The sequence below is a fragment of the Lotus japonicus genome, chromosome 1, assembly GCF_012489685.1.
Source record: "Lotus japonicus ecotype B-129 chromosome 1, LjGifu_v1.2".
Lineage (NCBI taxonomy): Eukaryota > Viridiplantae > Streptophyta > Magnoliopsida > Fabales > Fabaceae > Lotus > Lotus japonicus.
In genome coordinates, this window is record NC_080041.1 from 111,567,788 (window position 1) to 111,585,497 (window position 17,710).

Consider the following 17,710-nt stretch of genomic DNA (forward strand, 5'->3'; position numbering starts at 1 on the left):
TGTCCTGGCAGAATGGAGATTCAACCTCGATAACTTGGCTGCAAATGGGTTTGATCTTCGTCCTGAAGTCCAAGCTCAAGGTTGGGGAAACTATTTCAATCGACTTCGAGGACCGGTGTATGAGAAATTGGTAAAGGAATTCTGGAAGCACGCAGACTGCGATGACACTCAGGTGGTCTCTCACATTCTTGGCAGAAAGATCATCATCACGGAGAAGTCATTCGTGAATCTGCTAGGAGCAGAAACTGCTTATGGGTATCGGTTCCAACTGACGGAATCGAAGCTGAAACCCAGCACCAAGGACATAGTCAACAAGGCCCTGTACACCACCTTCAAACCGGGCAAGACGAGTTACAAGGTGATGGATCTTCACCCCAAACTCAGAATCTGGCACAAGATCCTGCTCAACTGCATCAATCAGAGACCGAAGGGCAGTTCCCCAGATTACATCAACTTCAACCAGAAGGCGATGCTGTTCTTCATCCAAGACAAGGAGAAGATCTGCCTTCCCTACTTCCTGTTCTCCTACTTGAAGGAATGCATCCGGAAGTCTCGCACCACCGCCTCCATCAAGTCTGCAATCAAATACATCCCTTTTGGGAGGCTGCTCTCAGACTTTCTCATTGAAAGCAACTTGGTGCAAGATTTGATCGATGCTGGTTGCACAGAGGATTTGAGCACAATTGTCAGTGATGTCTTCACTGCAAACTCCTTGAAGAAGATGGGCTTAATCCAGAAGAAGATTGCTCCTGCTCATGAAGACTCATCTTCTAAGATCAGAGGAAGAAGAATGCCTCTGAATGACTACCCTCTGTGGACTCAAGCAGACCATCCTGAAGCCATCAGATTCTATGTTGAAGACCTCAGGGCTCAAGGTTTCGAAATTGACCTTGATGATTTCATCAGCAAACTACCACCAGCTCCAGAGTTTCCTTCTCCTCCCAAGAAGAAAACCAAGAGGAAGATGGTTCTGGAAGAATCCTCAGAAGAATCTGATGTTCCTCTGGTCAAGAAGACAAAGAGCAAGCCTGATGATGATGATGGTGATGATAGTGAGGATGGTCCTCCAAAGAAGAAGCAGAAGAAGGTCAGAATTGTGGTGAAGCCTACTCGGGTGGAACCAGCTGCTGCAACGGTCAGAAGGACTGAACCTCCTGCCAGAGTGACTCGATCATCAGCACATTCAAGTAAGCCTGCACTTGCTTCTGATGATGATTTGAATTTATTTGATGCACTTCCTATTTCTGCCTTGCTCCAACACTCTTCAAATCCCCTCACTCCTATTCCTGAATCCCAGCCAGCCGCACAAACCACCTCTCCACCACATTCCCCAAGATCCTCCTTCTTTCAACCTTCTCCTACTGAAGCACCCCTCTGGAATTTGCTTCAGAATCCAACCTCTAGGTCAGAAGATCCAACCTCTCTCCTTACCATTCCATACGATCCATTATCTTCTGAACCAATCGTCCAAGACCAACCTGAGCCCAACCAAACAGAACCACAACCCAGAACGTCTGATCACTCTGCTCCCAGAGCATCAGCACGTCCTGCTGCCAGAACCACGGATACAGACTCTTCAACCTTCACCCCTGTATCCTTCCCAATCAATGTCATTGACTCTCCTCCCTCCAATACCTCTGAATCAATTAGAAAATTCATGGAGGTTAGAAAAGAAAAGGTATCTGCCTTGGAAGAGTATTACCTTACCTGTCCAAGCCCTAGGAGATATCCTGGCCCTAGACCTGAACGTCTAGTTGACCCAGATGAACCTATCTTGGCCAATCCTATCCAAGAGGCAGATCCCTTAGTTCAACAAGCTCACCCTGTCCCTGACCAACAAGAGCCCATTCAACCAGACCCTGAACCTGAACAATCAGTGTCTAACCAATCCTCGGTTAGATCACCTCACCCTCTGGTTGACCCTTCAGACTCTCACCTTGGAACCTCTGAACCCAATGCTCCCATGATTAACATTGGTTCTCCACAAGGTGCCTCTGAAGCCCATAGCAGCAATCACCCAGCCTCTCCTGAACCCAACCTCTCCATAATTCCCTACACTCACCTTCAACCCACATCTCTCTCTGAGTGCATCAATATCTTCTATCATGAAGCCTCTTTGAGGCTCCGCAATGTGCACGGTCAGACTGATCTCAGTGAGAATGCTGAAAATGTGGCTGATGAGTGGAACAATCTGAGCACTTGGCTAGTGGCTCAAGTTCCAATTATGATGCAGCACCTGCATGCAGAGGGCAGTCAGAGCATTGAGGCTGCAAAGCAAAGGCTTGCTAGGAGAGTGGCTCTTCACGAACTAGAACAGAGAAATAAGCTTCTTGAAGCTATTGAAGAAGCCAAGAGACAGAAAGAACAGGCAGAAGAAGCTGCACGTCAAGCAGCAGCTCAAGCTGAACAAGCCAGACTTGAGGCAGAGCGTCTTGAAGCTGAGGCTGAGGCAGAGCGACTTGCGCCAGTTGTATTTACTCCTGCTGCTTCTGCTTCCATTCCAGATCCTCAAGCTGCACAGAATGTTCCTTCCAGTTCTTCTCAGCCAAGCTCTTCCAGACTCGACATCATGGAACAACGTCTTGACACTCATGAATCCATGCTGATTGAGATGAAGCAAATGATGATGGAACTTCTGCGAGGCACTGACAAACCTTAGTTTAGGATCTCTTCTTTTTCCTTCTTTTTATTTAACGTTATTTTATTCAAACTCTGTTTCTTTTTATTTGCTTATTCTATTCTATTCGTTTGTGATTATATATGCATATCCTTATATATATTTGTGTCACATATGTTTGCAAAAATCTCGTTTTATTCATAATTGTTCTATGTTTACATCATATTTCTTTACATCATATAATCTAGAATGGAGGATCCCTCCTCATTCTTCTGCACTCCTGGCGCTGCTCTGACCTATCCTTCTCCAGACGCTCCAGTTCATGCTGAATGTTGCTGAGCCTGATCTTTAGCTCATCCATCTCCAGAATCTCTTCTGAAGTCTTGAGCTTCTCTTCCAAACTCTCTTTCTCTTCCAGCAGCTTGAGTTCAAGCCGGCTGAGTTCCTGCACTTCCTCCACGAAGGCAAGAAATTCCTTCAGGTCTCTCTCCAACTCTGGACGCAGGTCCTCTTCCATAAATGTCCGTGTCAGCTCCTCGATGGTAGTTGCACCCTCTGGATGCCTGATGTTTAGGAACAAGTCCTCTTCAAAGGCCTTCTTCCTCAGCTCTTCTAGTGCTACGTTGTATGATGCCATATTTTTTTTTCTTACTGAAAATTATTCGAGGTGTGAAGCTTACCTTTCTCTCCAACGCTTTTTATAGGCTTCACTTTCTCTCTGAAAGTTAATGCTCTTACAGTTTCTCGAGGTTAAGTTCTTGGTAACTGACCCTTCTATTTACTCACTTGACCGGTGGTAAACGTTCATCTCTTGCATTAACTCTTCTATTTATTTTCGCCTGACTCTGATTCTTACATCATTTTCATTTTCTTTAAACTTAGACCTTCTCTAAGGGGGAGTACCTTGTACTTCAAGCTAAGTTTTTCACACCCCAGGCTTTTTGCTTATGCCAAAAAGGGGGAGTAAACCCAGTTTTTGATGTGTAAGATGTGTTAGTGTGATTTATTTTTCTTTTGGAGATTTTAAGAGTTCCACCTTCATGACCATAGATGTGTCACTGGGCAAATACAAGGAATACATTTCACTTCCTCTGAAGTGATTATAAGTTGGCTCTGATACCCAAGACTCTGATACCTTGTCCATGACTCTGATCACTTATGCGCTCTGATTATTCGTTTTTCATCTATGTCATAAGCTTCTCACTCTGAACTCTTATATTTTTTAGCTCAGAATCTAGACTTTACTAACGTTTTCATCAAGTATTAGATTCAGGGGGAGCTAAGCTCAGAATCAAGCAGTGACTTGAATTCAGAATGAGCAAGAAAAACTATTCACATCAGGATAAGTATTATTCTATATCTCTAAACTCTGAGTGAATTCAGTTTAATGTTTAAGAATTGTTCATCAAAAATCTTAGTTTTGTCATCATCAAAAAGGGGGAGATTGTAAGATCAAGTTTTGATCTAGTAGTACAACTCTATGTTTTGATGATTACAAGTTAACCTTTTGATATGAACAATTGTGGTACTCTAACGTGTTTTTCTGAGTGTGCTATTTACAGGCTCTGACCTCAACTCAATCTCACACAAATCAGAAGCACTGTGTATAAAGAGTGACCCAAGCAACGCTTTCGCATTCACCATGTTCAGTATGAACAGTGGAAAAGCTTCAGAAGTTCTGAAGCTATACAAACTCTGATGTGGACTCAGTCGCTAGAAGCTCTGAAGATCCAGAAGTTCTGATAACCAAGAAACACTGAAGGTTCAGATATTCTGATGGTGTAGAAGACTCTGAAGATCCAGAAGCTGAATAGTGGAAACTCTGATGTCCAGAAGCAAGAAACTCTGAAGGCCATGTTCTTCCCTCTGAGTTCAGAATCAGAAGATACAATGGTCAGAGGATCTGTGCTTTCCCTCTGACTCTGATCAACCGGCTTCACAAGTTCCTATATGAAGTATTCCCCTGATCAGAAGTCTCCTAGGTTAAAAGGTCAAGTCGCTATCCAAGTACAAAAGCAAGTGTACCTTCCTGACGACCTACCTAACGTTCTCAGCCACTGCAGAAGCTGGATTTTCCAGAACTGCCCTCCAACGGTAGCATTTCCCATGCAACGCTCAACCCTAATCCTTGGAGTATATATAGAGGCTGAAGATTGAAAGAAGCGGCAAGAGAATATCAAAAGAAGAAATACACACGCGCAAGACATATTCAAAATATTCTAAGCTTTCTTTCATCTGTTCTTAGTTAGTTTACACTCAGCTTATTTAGAAGCAAACCTTTGTAAACACCAACCTCAAACAGTTGTTTGATTTTCCTTAAGGGACCGGGTAGGTCAGTATCCTTAAGAAAACTAAGAGAGTGAATCTTAGTGGTGATTCCTTTAGGAGATCAAGGTTGATCGGATCCTAGAGAAGACTAAGAGAGTGAATCTTAGTGAGAGCTAAGTCAGTGTATTGTTAGTCACTTGTAGGTTTCAAGTGCAGTTGTAACGATTATCTGATTAGTGGATTGCCTTCATTCTAAGAAGGAAGAAATCACCTTAACGGGTGGACTGGATTAGCTTGAGGGATTTATCAAGTGAACCAGGATAAAATACTTGTGTGCTTTTCTATCTCTTATCTTTAGCACTTAAGTTCTCGAAAGATTTGTCAAAATCTTTAAGGTGGAAGTCTTGTTCTGAAAACGTTATTCAAACCCCCCCTTTCTACCGTTTTTCATACCTTCAATACCTGGAGGTGATTTTAGACAAATACTACCTGTAATAACTAGAGGAAGCTACTGTAAACTCTTCATAATTGTGGAAGCATTGCAAAGTTATGAAATTGTCTAAGAACATGCGGCTAACCGCAACTGAAACGACTGATGAAGCAAAAGAAATAAAAAAGTTTGCATATTGGATTCTTAAAATTGAAATTGGTGATCATCCTGATTCTAGAGCAGGAGAGTGTGATGTTCAAATCCTGCCAGATCTGCTCATCCCAATTATTCCTGACCCATTAATGAAATTGATTAAATATACATATCATGAACTTTCACACAAAATGAAAGACCCGCAATTCTTTCTAGATAGAGAAATATTGACCCGTACATTGGAGGTTGTTGAAATGATAAACACTTACATGTTTGACATGATAATTGCACCAGAACATGAATATCTGAGTTCCGACTCTGCCTTGCGATCTGATGAGGATTCTGAAATCCGAGGTGAGTGGTTTACCACAGAATTTTTGAACGGCACTAACATGTCAGGAATGCTTAACCACAAACTATTATTGAAAGTTGGTACTCCAATCATGCTTTTGAAAAATATAGACCAAGCAAAAAGTTTATGCAATGGAACCAGGTTAATTGTGGATGAACTTGGTGGACGTTTTATTGGTGCAACTGTTATCATGGGAACAATGCTAATGACAAATTGCAGTATGTTTTGCGATAACCATAAACAAAAGCCAAGGACAAACACTATCTTCAGTTGGGCTCTTCCTTCCAAGGTCTGTCTTCACTCATTGTCAGTTATATGCGGCTCTAGCTATCTAGAGTACGCTCAAGACATGATCTTAAACTTTGTATACTGGATGAGTCGAACAAACAACAAACGAGTACTGTAAATGTAATGTTTAAGAAAGTTTTAAAAAATATTTTATGTATACAACGCAATTTCACTTATTTATTCTATTTTTCTCTTCATATATTATTACACGATTGACTTATTTATAATTTAAAAATTACATATATATGAAAACTAACTTATTTATTATAAAATTCTAACATAAAATTCCGTGCAGCGCACGGGTTATTGCACTAGTTATTTTAACTTCGCAAAATATGTAGAAAAACACCAAAATTATTATCATTATTTGTTTTATTATAATATTTTACAAATTATTATTTAATTTGAACATTTTACATCATTCTAATTAACATTTTAAATTAGATTTAACAATAGAACAGTATAGAGTATAGACACAAGAAGGAAGAGAGCAAGAAGGGGATAAATAACAGAAAAGAAACAGAATCAGAGAGAAAACAGGGCAAGAAAAAAATAGGAACCGACTTAAGATACAGTGAAGAGGAGAAAGGCATCGCAACATAGGATGAGTTTCCTTTCCCTGCGCTACCCTGATGCCTCTAAACCCAGCAAAATCAAATCCGCTCCAACCCCATCAGACCCACCTACACAATCATCTGTTCTTTCTCTTTACCACCCCTAATTTTCCCATAAACGCAATCCTCTTCACCAGTAATTGCTCTTCTCTTCACTATTGCTTACCGCGGTCACCACATTCCAGCCATCGAAAATGTCGTTCTGAACTCAAAAAACATTGTTCCAACCACCAGAAATGTCGATCTAACCAACTGATATGCTGATGCGGTTCTGTTGCGGGGTAAAAGCGATTATGTTGCGGTTGTTGCAGGAGAAATTATATCTCACCGCAATTGCAGCCTGATGTGATTGCGGTGCGCTCCGCAACGGCAATATTGCGGCCGCAACATGTGTTGTGGTCCGCAATTTAGAACCTGATCGGGATGAGAAGCCCGAACAGCTTCATAGTGAAAAGGCCAAGGTGGGGCACAGAAGAAAACCATTAGGGACACACTTAGCATCATTTAACTTTTCTTTCCATTTTTTTATGTTGGTCCATCATTCATGAATTTTCATCTTGATCGGTTCGCTGTCGTGCTATTTGTCATGACATATAACACTTCTAATGCAATAATAGAAGTGCAGTTCGTTTATGTGTTGTGTGTTAATTGGTGTGGGATATGAATCCAATTCTAATATGCTTGAAACTTCACCGACACCTTATTATTTTGGTGTTAGACAAATGTCCTACTTCAGAGGTAATCATGTTCGAACTGAGAACATTCACATTATGGTGGGGTTTACTCTCCCAACGAGAGTTTTTTTCATCTAGAAGACTCAAACCCAAGACTTTGCTTAAAAGAAATCAAACATGTACCACTTGAACCAACCACCCATTAGTACCGACACCTTATTCTTATGTCAGGAGAAATAGATTCAACCAAAAAAAAAGTTCAGGAGAAATACATAATAATAGATTAAAATTTCATTCTAAAGTGAAATTCAAAAGCAATAATTAACTCAATCTATTTTCTTGAGGCAGCAAGGGTTGCGGAGCGAGCTTTGAAATAACCAAAAAGTTGGTCTTTAGAAGGCATATTTTCCTTCACAACTGGATGGTTATAAAATTCTTGGCTCCATTTGTATAGCTTTGGAAATTGGTCACTTGTGAACAACTTGAACTCAGCCACTTCTTTAAATAAAGGTATGAAAAGAGCAGCGATATCCACAAAGCCAAACTCCTCTCCTCCAAAGAACTTCTTGTCCTTCAGCTCATTCTCAAGAAACTGCAGAGCCTCAAATAATTCCTCAGCAGCCTTTTCACGCTCCTTCTCATCAATCATAAAAGCAGATTTCCAAGCAGGAGCAACGCACTAATTTCACAAATTAAAGCACTTCTCAGCTACTGATTTGGATAAACAGAGTGTAGATTTGAGTTATGTAAGCAAATAAAATTTTGTTTCTAAGGCCGAATTATTGTGTTTGGTTCCATGCACATGTGAATGTCTTATAAGTAATTCTTATTGAGCAGAATCAATTTTAGATGGTTATATATATATATATGATTGACAATCGATATAGCTTGAGAACTAAATTTAATCTCAAAATTAATTCTGCAAAGAAGATAAAAGATAGTAGTTTCTGGGCTTATTAACACTTTTGGTCCCCCACATTTCTCATTTGTGCAAATGGGATCCCCAAACTTTAAAAATAGCATTTCGCTACCCCGACGTTTACCTCTGTCAACACTTTTGGTCCCCATACAGTTTTCTGTCTAAAAACTAACGGTTTTGAGGACCAAAAGTGCAATTGAACCCAAAAATTAATTTAAAATTAAAAAAATACTCTAGTCCAAAAAAACCCCTTGATCTTCATCTTCTTTCTGCATCATCTTCAAACTCAAAACTGAGATTGACACAAAACATATTCTCTAATAGCACTTACCCACCCTCAACCACCACTCTTCCTCCTCCTTCTTCTTCACCCATCACCACCTGAAACCCAGAAAATACAGAACAAACCCAGAAAACATTTTTTCCCAAATCTCATCAACACACATCAAATTCCCAGAAATTGATCTATGCTCAGATCTGGAGAGCTTAGAAGGAGAGCTTATAGAAGATCCGATGAACTCTAGTCAAAAGCAAGCGAGATTGCGCTACTCTTCACTTTTTCACCCACCCTGCTCTTGAATGGCTTGGCAAGAATTAGTTCTTCAAGCATGGTAGGTTTGGGTGGATCTCCCAGCTCTTTCTCATCGCAGGTCTTCAATTCGTTCAGCGTAGAGAGGAAAATCACTCTCTGTCTCTCTATAAATCTCATTCCCAACGAATCTTAGAGATCTGTGAATTTATCACTGGCTCCTTGTTGTTTTGTTGTATTTGGTTATGGGGTTGCATAATTGCATCTGACTCCATCTGGGCTATCCTTTGATCTTTTAAATAGAATAAGTTGGAATCTTTATTGCTGATTGTGTGAGAGAGATATTAAGGTCTTTGTGTGTGTGGGTGTGTGCGAGTATGTTTGGGTGGGTTATGGTCTGAATCTCTTTTTTTTTTTTTAGTATGTATATGAGGATATGAGGATGAGGATGAAGGAGTTGGAGATGAAGGAGATAAAGAATTAAAGATGTTTGTGAGATGAAAAAGAGGATGAAGATGATTTTGATATTTAATATTAGAGAAAATTATGAAGATGATGGAAGAAGAAGAGAGATGATGAATTTTTTGGGTTTTTTTTTTTATATTTTAATTGATTTTTTTTGTTTAATTACATATTTGTCCTCAAAACCATTAGTTTTTTGACGGATAACTGTCCGGGGACCAAAAGTGTTGACGGAGGTAAACGTCGGGGAAATGAAATGCTATTTTTAAAGTTTGGGGATCCTATTTGCACAAATGACAAACGAGGGGACCAAAAGTGCTAATAAGCCTAGTTTCTGAGATGTAGTTAATCACTGAGAACAGATTTCACACTTTTACCCTATACAAATCATTTTTCTCCAAAAACAAATCACTAAAAAAGTTATTAATTTTACCAAAATCAGTCCAAAATTAATTATGACAAACACTCATGCAAACAACAGTTATAATATTATGATTTCTTCCCTTTGGTCTAGAGTCTAGACTGTTGATGATTTCATGGTACTTTGTATCTCTATATCTGACTAGCTAGTAAAAAAATACTAAGTTCCAGAATTATTGTTGCCCCCCCCCCCCCCAAAATTAGAAATTCAACCAGAACTCTATAATATTCCACAAAATTTACAAAATAACAATAATTGAAGGTAATTCATAATTGAATTTGACTATGCATTACAAAGATTTGAATTAAAGCTCATAAGTCATAAGAGATTTCACAGACAAATATACATATAAGTGTGATGATGTTTATGGGACAAATCAGTGCATAGAAAAAGTGGAGTTACCTTATCATCTATGAACTTGGACCAGAATCTGGCCATGGCTCTCTGGTAAGGGTCAGAAGGCAAGATGGGGTTGTGTTTCCATGTCTCATCGATGTACTCCAGGATCACAAGGGACTCTGAAATAGGTTTCCCTTTGTGAAGAAACACAGGAACCATCTTGTAAACTGGGTTGAATTTGAGGAGCGTATCACTCAAGCTGCCCAAGGTTTCTTCCTGGTAATTATATTCAACTCCCTTCAATTTGAGAGCAATCTGAACCCTGATCACAAATGGGCTTCCCACAGATCCGAAAAGCTTCACCTCTTCCTCACTTCCGGCCATGGCTGAACTGAACTTGAATTCTCTTTGACTTTTGAACTTCTAAATGAAATTAATCATTTGGGCAATGGAATCTCATGTCTTTCTTACAGACCTTGAAAAACTATTAACTATTATCTATGAAGCACGGACACGGATACGATACGGATACGGAGATACGGCTAAAATAAAAAAAAAGTAGGATGCGGGGATGCGACATATATATATATATATATATATATATATATATATATATATAAAACTCATAAAATAAAGATAGCATGTCATATAACATATAATCAAAAGTAGGATACCGGATACATTAACTTAGTTTTTTTCTAATAGAACTAGTGTTTTTTTCTCGTGCGTTGCACGGGGAATATGTCTATTATATTTGATACATAAATTAATCATGAATGTGATTATGCGTGTTCGTTTGAATTTATTATGTTGCGGGACGAAGAGGTTGATGGTGGGGAGAAGGATTCTAAAACAAAACATACCATTGAGATACCTTAAAGATGCTCACCATGTCTCTGAAACCAAAAGTAACCCAAACAATCAAAACATGAATCTTTCACTTCAATCCACAACACCAATTTTGTTTTAAAAAAAGATGGACCTTGTCAAAGAGAAAAGTACAATAAAAACATTTCAAACAGTTCTACTTATGCTTAAATAATATGACTTGATTAATTAACATAGTAAAAAAGCTTAATACATAGATTAATCCACATGAAACAGAAAAAGACATAAGAATGAGATAGAAGAGGAAATGCACCAAAATCATCGTAATATAGTAGTGTTACATCCAAGATCTTTGGTTGTAACACTACTATATGTCGTCAAGAGGTTTGTTAGAAGGACATAAAATTTATTTATAACAAATGAAATAATATGGTAATTATATGTATATTTACATAGAATTTTATGAATTGATTATCTGAAGCATTCTTCCAACGTTACTGCCACCATAGATTCTGTGAAGTGTCAAATATCTTTGAGGATCATTGGGAGTGAAGTAAGGAGAGCAATGCAATCTGAAAGGCACTTCCTTCCCTGGTTCTTGCAAGCTGCACAACGACCTGATATCATGGTCCAAATAAATAATCCTCAAAAAATTGAAAACATATCCAATATGTGAATATTCTGCACCCCAGAAGATTTTCTTTTCCTCAATCCTTATGCTTTTGATTAAGAAGAGAAAAGCAGGAATCCTTGAAAAATATGACGTCTTACAATTATTTGAAGAACAAAATCAATTCATGAAGAAGATTGAAACAGAAACCCAAAATGAAGTCTTGAAGAATAAAAAACCCTCCTTCACCAATTTGAAAGAACTGTGGTGAAAGAATTGTATCTAGTGTATTTGTGAATCTTGGGGTGGAACCCTTATGGAACAAAAAATCAAAGACACATTTCAGTCAAGAGAAACAAAAAATGGTGCAATGTCCCACATGTGCACACCCCAACAAATTATCTATATATGTGAGAAAAAAACAAAATAATTCTCCCACCCAAAATAATTGTGGTTACTTCACCAATGAACTTATACTAACAATCAATTTAAATTGAACTTAAGGAAATATATAGAGCAAAGTAAGATAAGCCACCCAATTGACATACTAAAACATGATTATATGCAAAACTGATGAGTTTGAGGAAAATATGAACAACCTTAAGAATGAGCTAAACATACTCATGAAGATTAAATATGAGCTCTTCATATGCTTTCATCAATTTGACTGACCTGTGCATCATAAAAAAAAAATTAGTAAGTTGTGCATCATTCACATACAGTGCAAATAGTATGCTTATACACACAGCTCAAACATGATGAATAAAAAGGAGCAAAATTTGAGAAATGAATATAAATTCAGGTTATCCTAAGTTTCGTGAATTTCTACAAATTATACCAAAATCTGGTTTAGAATAGCTTCACACGCATGAATTTCTACAAACTATACCAAAATCTGGTTTAAAAAAATACGAAAGCGAAAGGAGAACAATAGAAAAAGCATTACATCAGAATCAAAACATTACGTCTTCAATAATAATTCGTTAAAGGGCCCCTTGCATATGCAAAAATTTGTAAACTTTTGGATCGAAACACACAAAATATGTGAAATTTAAGAATCCATGATTAAATTACGAACAAAGGATAAACTGAAATGACACAAACCATCAATCACAACATGATAAACTCTACTTCACGTAACATCATCTTATGACATACCTCTGTCCTGATCGCGACATGTGGCAGAGGTAGAAATAACAGCTATCAAATCTCTATGTGTCCATGGTAGCTTTGTGGACCTTCAGCACCAAATCAACTCCCTTTTCTTAGAATTAGCATTAATTAATAATAAGATAAATAAAATAATATCAATCAATTATTTTAGAATATATAAAATTAAAAGATATATCAATTGAAAATTATATCTTCTAAAATAATATCAATCAATTAGTTTAGAATATATAAATTAAAACATATATGAATTAAAAATTCTACCCTCTAACAAATTGACACGTGGAATAATTTTTATGAGAATTAATCTGGTGCTGACACGTCACTAAGAATTAATCTGGTGCTGATACGTCACTATGAAAGTTCTTCTTTTCTAATATATATTGATATTGATAAGTGTCTTTTTTTAATTCATATTGGAACATAGAATATGATTACATATTGCCACACTTTTTAAAATATATATATTAACTAAATATTATAGTTATTTTTTTCAAAAACTAAACAAGTTTAAAATATTTACCCAGTTATTGTTTTTTTTTGTTTACCCAATTTGAAAATATTTTAAAAGAAACACCGGCCCACTTTAAAGTTGACGAGCCCAACTCTTTTTTTAGGAAAGCCCAAATACCAAACCCTAATTATGTATCCTTTCTTTTACCTTCTGCCTCTGCCACTGTTTGAAGGTGCGAAAAACACTAGAAAGGGGGGTTTGAATAGAGTTTTTGAATCTTGGGTATACTTTTTGGCCTTTTCAAAACTCAAGGATAAAAATTAAGTGCTGAAAGATAGGAAGAAAAGCACACGAGTATTTTATCCTGGTTCACTTGAGATAAAAGCTCAAGCTAATCCAGTCCACCTGTGAAGGTGATTTCTTCCTTCTTCTGATGAAGGCAATCCACTAAAATCAATGAGTGTTACAACTGCACTTTGCAATCTGCTAAGTGACTAACAGTACACTGATTTTCTCACTAGTATCCTCTTAAGAAGCTGATCTACCGATCCTCTTAAGACTAGCTAAATACTGAATCAACCTTGATTCAGTCCTCTCAAGATCCGACCAACCTTGGTCTCTTGATGAACTTTACAATATGATGTAAAAGGTTTCGGGTTTACAATGAGTGCTTCTAACAAGCGAATAGTAAACTCAGATGTTTAAGAACAGTGAAGAAATAATGCTAAGAGAATGGTTCGTTTGTGTTGAATATTTTTTAGCAAGGTTTCTTCACTTCTTTCTTCTTTCTTCAGCCTTTATATACTCCAAGACTTGTGATGTAGCCGTTGCTAGGGTTATATCCGTTGGAGTGGCAATTCTGTAATATCATACTGCTAGGCTGTACAAGGTAGGTGGCGGACAGACTGAGACTTGTACGACGTTGTACTGTGATAGCGACCTGTCCTTTCACCAGTTGACTTGAGATGAAGAAGCTTCAGATGAACGTTGATGAAGCTTCTGATCATCGTCAGATTGAAGCTTGAATTCTTCTGACCATGCAACTTCTGCTACTGAACGAGTTCCTCAGAACTTCTGAACGTCAGAGCTAGAATAGCTTGGACCTTCAGAACCAACTTCTTGTAAGTCCTCAGAACTTGAGTCTTCTGCATCTGGACCGTTCCACTGGAACATCTGGTCTTCAGAACTTCTGACTTGAGTTCTTCAGATCTTCTTGAGAGCTTCCATCTTCAGAGCTTCTGAAGCTTTTGCCACTGTTCAGAACGAACATGATAGATTAAATAGCTCTCTATTCAGTAACCTTTGGTTCTTCTTCTTCTGAATGAATAGGCTTGGGTCAGATTCAGAACCTGTTTGTCACAACTTAAAAAGACAAACGTTAGGGTACCACAATTGTTCATCATCACAAACCTTAATTGTAATCATCAAAATATAGAGATGCAACCACTGATCAAACCTTGATCTTACAATCTCCCCCTTTTTGATGATGACAAAACAAGTATTTTGATGAACAATTTTTACACAATAAACTGAATACATAAGAGAGAATGGATCAGAGATTAAACTTATCCTTGTGTAACGGTTTGCAATGCTCTTTCTGAATCTGGGTTAAAACCTGATTCTGAGCAAGGGTCTCCCCCTGACTCCCCCTGAATCTATGACTTGATGAATTTGTGAGGAATCTAGATTCGGAGTCTGGTTATGTGATCAGAATTTACGCTTGAAGAGATGTATACTCATCAGAAGTGATGGTTTCAGAACTTAGCGTATCTCACAAAATGACATAGAGTCTTGTTCAGATACAATTGGAATAAAGCGTTAGAGGCAAGATTAGTTCAAAATGTATTCCTTATCTGAGACGCTTGACAATATCTATGTGCTATAAGTATTGATACTTGTTCTCCTCTACTGGTTTTATGTAGTATAAAAATTTATCAAAAACCAATTTACGTACTCCCCCTTTTTGTCAGAATAAAAAAGGAGTGAAAACACAAACAACAATAACAATAATAGAGAAGTGATGCAAATAAGATAGGTTATTATTATTGAATGGAGAAGAAGTACAAAGGACCGAGAGGAAAGAAGAAGACTAAGCCTAGACAAACAGGAAAGCTCGAGAATTCTTCAGAGAGAGAAGTTGAAGGTGGAGAGGACGAATGTCCTTATCAATTGAGGCTAACTGAGTAGCCAAATCCTCCTTGAAGGCAACATTCTCCTGGACAGCCTCTGGATCCGCTTCATGATGATCTTCCTCATATTCCAGAAGCATGCAAATGCCCTGGAGCTGAGCTTCAATGTCCTCCTGGCGATTGGTCAGACGGAGGAGATCATTCAGACCATCTTGAAGGTTCTGAAGACAGTGAGTCTGATGAGAAGTGAGCCAACAGGTCAGAAGATGCTCAATCTTCTCAAGAGCTTGAGAGATCCGAGAGGAAGAAAGATTAACACTCCATGGGAAGACTTGGTCAAATACCAAAGTCTTGAGTTCAGAAATTGAGTCGACAGAAGTCATTCTTCAACAAGGAGGAATGAAACAGAGAGATGAGGAAGTGAATTGCGTTGTGATGGAGAAGAAGGATTGCGGAGATTATAAGGAGAAAAGGTAACAGAAAATCATGCATAAAACTTATCAAAACATAAAAGCATGTGAGTTATGAAATGGACGGTGCATTGAATCAGATAAGAAATAGGTAAACATAGTCAGCATAAAATAAATGCAGTCATAACGAACAAATGTATGCATGATAGAGAAGAGGAATTCAAGGCTTGGAGGTGGAAGGAAGATTGTCCATAAGATACTTCATGATGGCTTCCATTTTGCTTGAGGACTCTGCGATCTGCTTGCTCTGCTCAGTCTGAATTTGTCCTTGTTGCTCAACCATCTGAAACAATCGCTGCTGATCATCTTGAATCCTGTCAATCCGGGCAGCTAAAACGGCAACTTCTGGAGCTGGATCAGAAGTGGGAACTTCTGATTCTTGTGGATGAGTAGTAGCTTCAGCTTCTGAAGTCATGAAATTCTCAACTTGAATCGGCCCTTGTTTCTGAACTTCACCAGCATCTGCATCTTCCAGAATAACTATACCATTTGTGCTTTCTTCTTCTGCCTCTGCTGAAGGCATCTCAACATCCTCTGAGGTACATTCAGAGACAACACATGGTCTTTCAGCCATAGCTCGTCTCAGAGGCTCACACACCTTGTGCAGCACTCTCTGCCTCTGCTCGTAGGCCCTTTCAGATGCATCATGAACTCTTAGTCTTTTCTCCCTGCTAAGCTGCTTCTGAAGTTCATAACCTTTGCCTTCTGACCAACTCTCAAATGCAGACCATAGACTATCAACAAGGGAAGCATCAAACTGATTATCAGTTACCTGATACAGCCAGTTCACCCTTCTGATTACTTCTGCAGAAAACTCCTGAATGAGTTGAGGAAGACTCTGAGGGAGGAAAGAGGTGGCCAGGGTCAGAACAGGCTGAGGAGTTCTGGCAGCATTGGAGCTCGAAGCATTTGATTCTTCCATGTGTTCAGAAGGAATGGAATCAATCTCATGATCCTTCTCGACGCATGAGTGATCTGATTCATCCATATGCTCAGCTTCAGAGATAATATCTGGCCTTTGCCTTGAGGTGACAGTCTTCTCAGGTGAAGTGAAACTCAGATCCTGTGAGTTGACTGCTGAGTAATTGGACAAGGATACATATGAGGTCTCAGCAGCGTCTGGAATCCGATCTTCAAAATTGGAAGCAATTTGTTGAAGGGGCTTCACATTGAAAGGCGGCTCAAGGATTTGGACATCATCATCTTCCTTCTCTTTCTCAGCAGGGATCTCACCAGTTTGGGTTATGAGAAAGGTGTGTGGAGTGGATGCAGGCTTGAGAGAGAATTGCTGAACTAAGGTTTTTAGAGTTGCCTCACTTTGAATAATGCCTTGAATGAAGGAATTGAAGGGAGGTATTGGTTCAGTTGAAATGGATGTGGTTGAAGTGTAAATTGGAGTGGAAGGGATGGCTGTGGTAGCTGTTTGGATGGATGAAGTAGGAGCTTGAGGTGCAGCTTGTGTTTGAGGTTGTGTTTGAGGTTGAGTGGGTGCTGTTTGGGTTAAGGTAGGCATGGAAGTAGATATAGGCAGGGGTTGTTCAGGTATAACTACTAAAGCAGAATCGGAATTAATGCTTTCAGTAATTACCTTACTGGGGCTTCTGATGGGTGAGGTTCTGGTGAGACTAGCAGCCCTTGCTGGATCAGAAGTGCGTTTAGATCTTCTTTCTCTCTGCACTTCTGAAGTTGGTTCAGATGCTTGTTCTGCAACTGTCTCTTTCTGCTGAAGGGGACCTTTCAGAGGCAGCTTTCTTCTTCTTACCAAGTGTACCTCATCAGAATCTGTGGATTCTTCAGCCTCTGAGGAGTCTCTTATACCCTGAATTACATTCTGGATGATCTCATGGTCATCCTGCTCATCTTCCTCTTCCTCAAGAATGATTTTGCGTCTCTTAGCCAGAGGCCTGTCTTCATCTTCAGTCTCCTCACTTAAGGAATCTTCCCATGTGTCTTCTGAGCTTTCAGAATCAGACATTTGTTGTT

The 17,710-nt window shown here is 38.7% G+C and overlaps 1 protein-coding gene across 1 annotated transcript; it reads right to left on the bottom strand.

Moving 5' to 3' along the window:
- Nucleotides 1-7,576: 7,576 nt before the first annotated feature.
- On the bottom strand, nt 7,577-10,546 carry LOC130729252 (probable glutathione S-transferase). Its single transcript, XM_057580937.1, has 2 exons — nt 10,130-10,546; nt 7,577-8,075 (listed from the first exon to the last, which is right to left on the bottom strand). Exons 1-2 carry the CDS (start codon nt 10,448-10,450, stop codon nt 7,728-7,730), a joined length of 669 nt encoding a protein of 222 aa, XP_057436920.1. The 5' UTR covers nt 10,451-10,546; the 3' UTR covers nt 7,577-7,727.
- Between the last annotated feature and the right edge of the window lie 7,164 nt (nt 10,547-17,710).

Bases quoted from the DNA above. Each gene is read 5' to 3' on its own strand.
- LOC130729252 (XM_057580937.1), bottom strand. From the start codon at position 10,450: ATGGCCGGAAGTGAGGAAGAGGTGAAGCTTTTCGGATCTGTGGGAAGC. The intron at 8,076-10,129 runs GTAACTCCACTT...TTGTGAAATTAG, and splicing joins CCAAGTTCATAGATGATAAG to TGCGTTGCTCCTGCTTGGAA.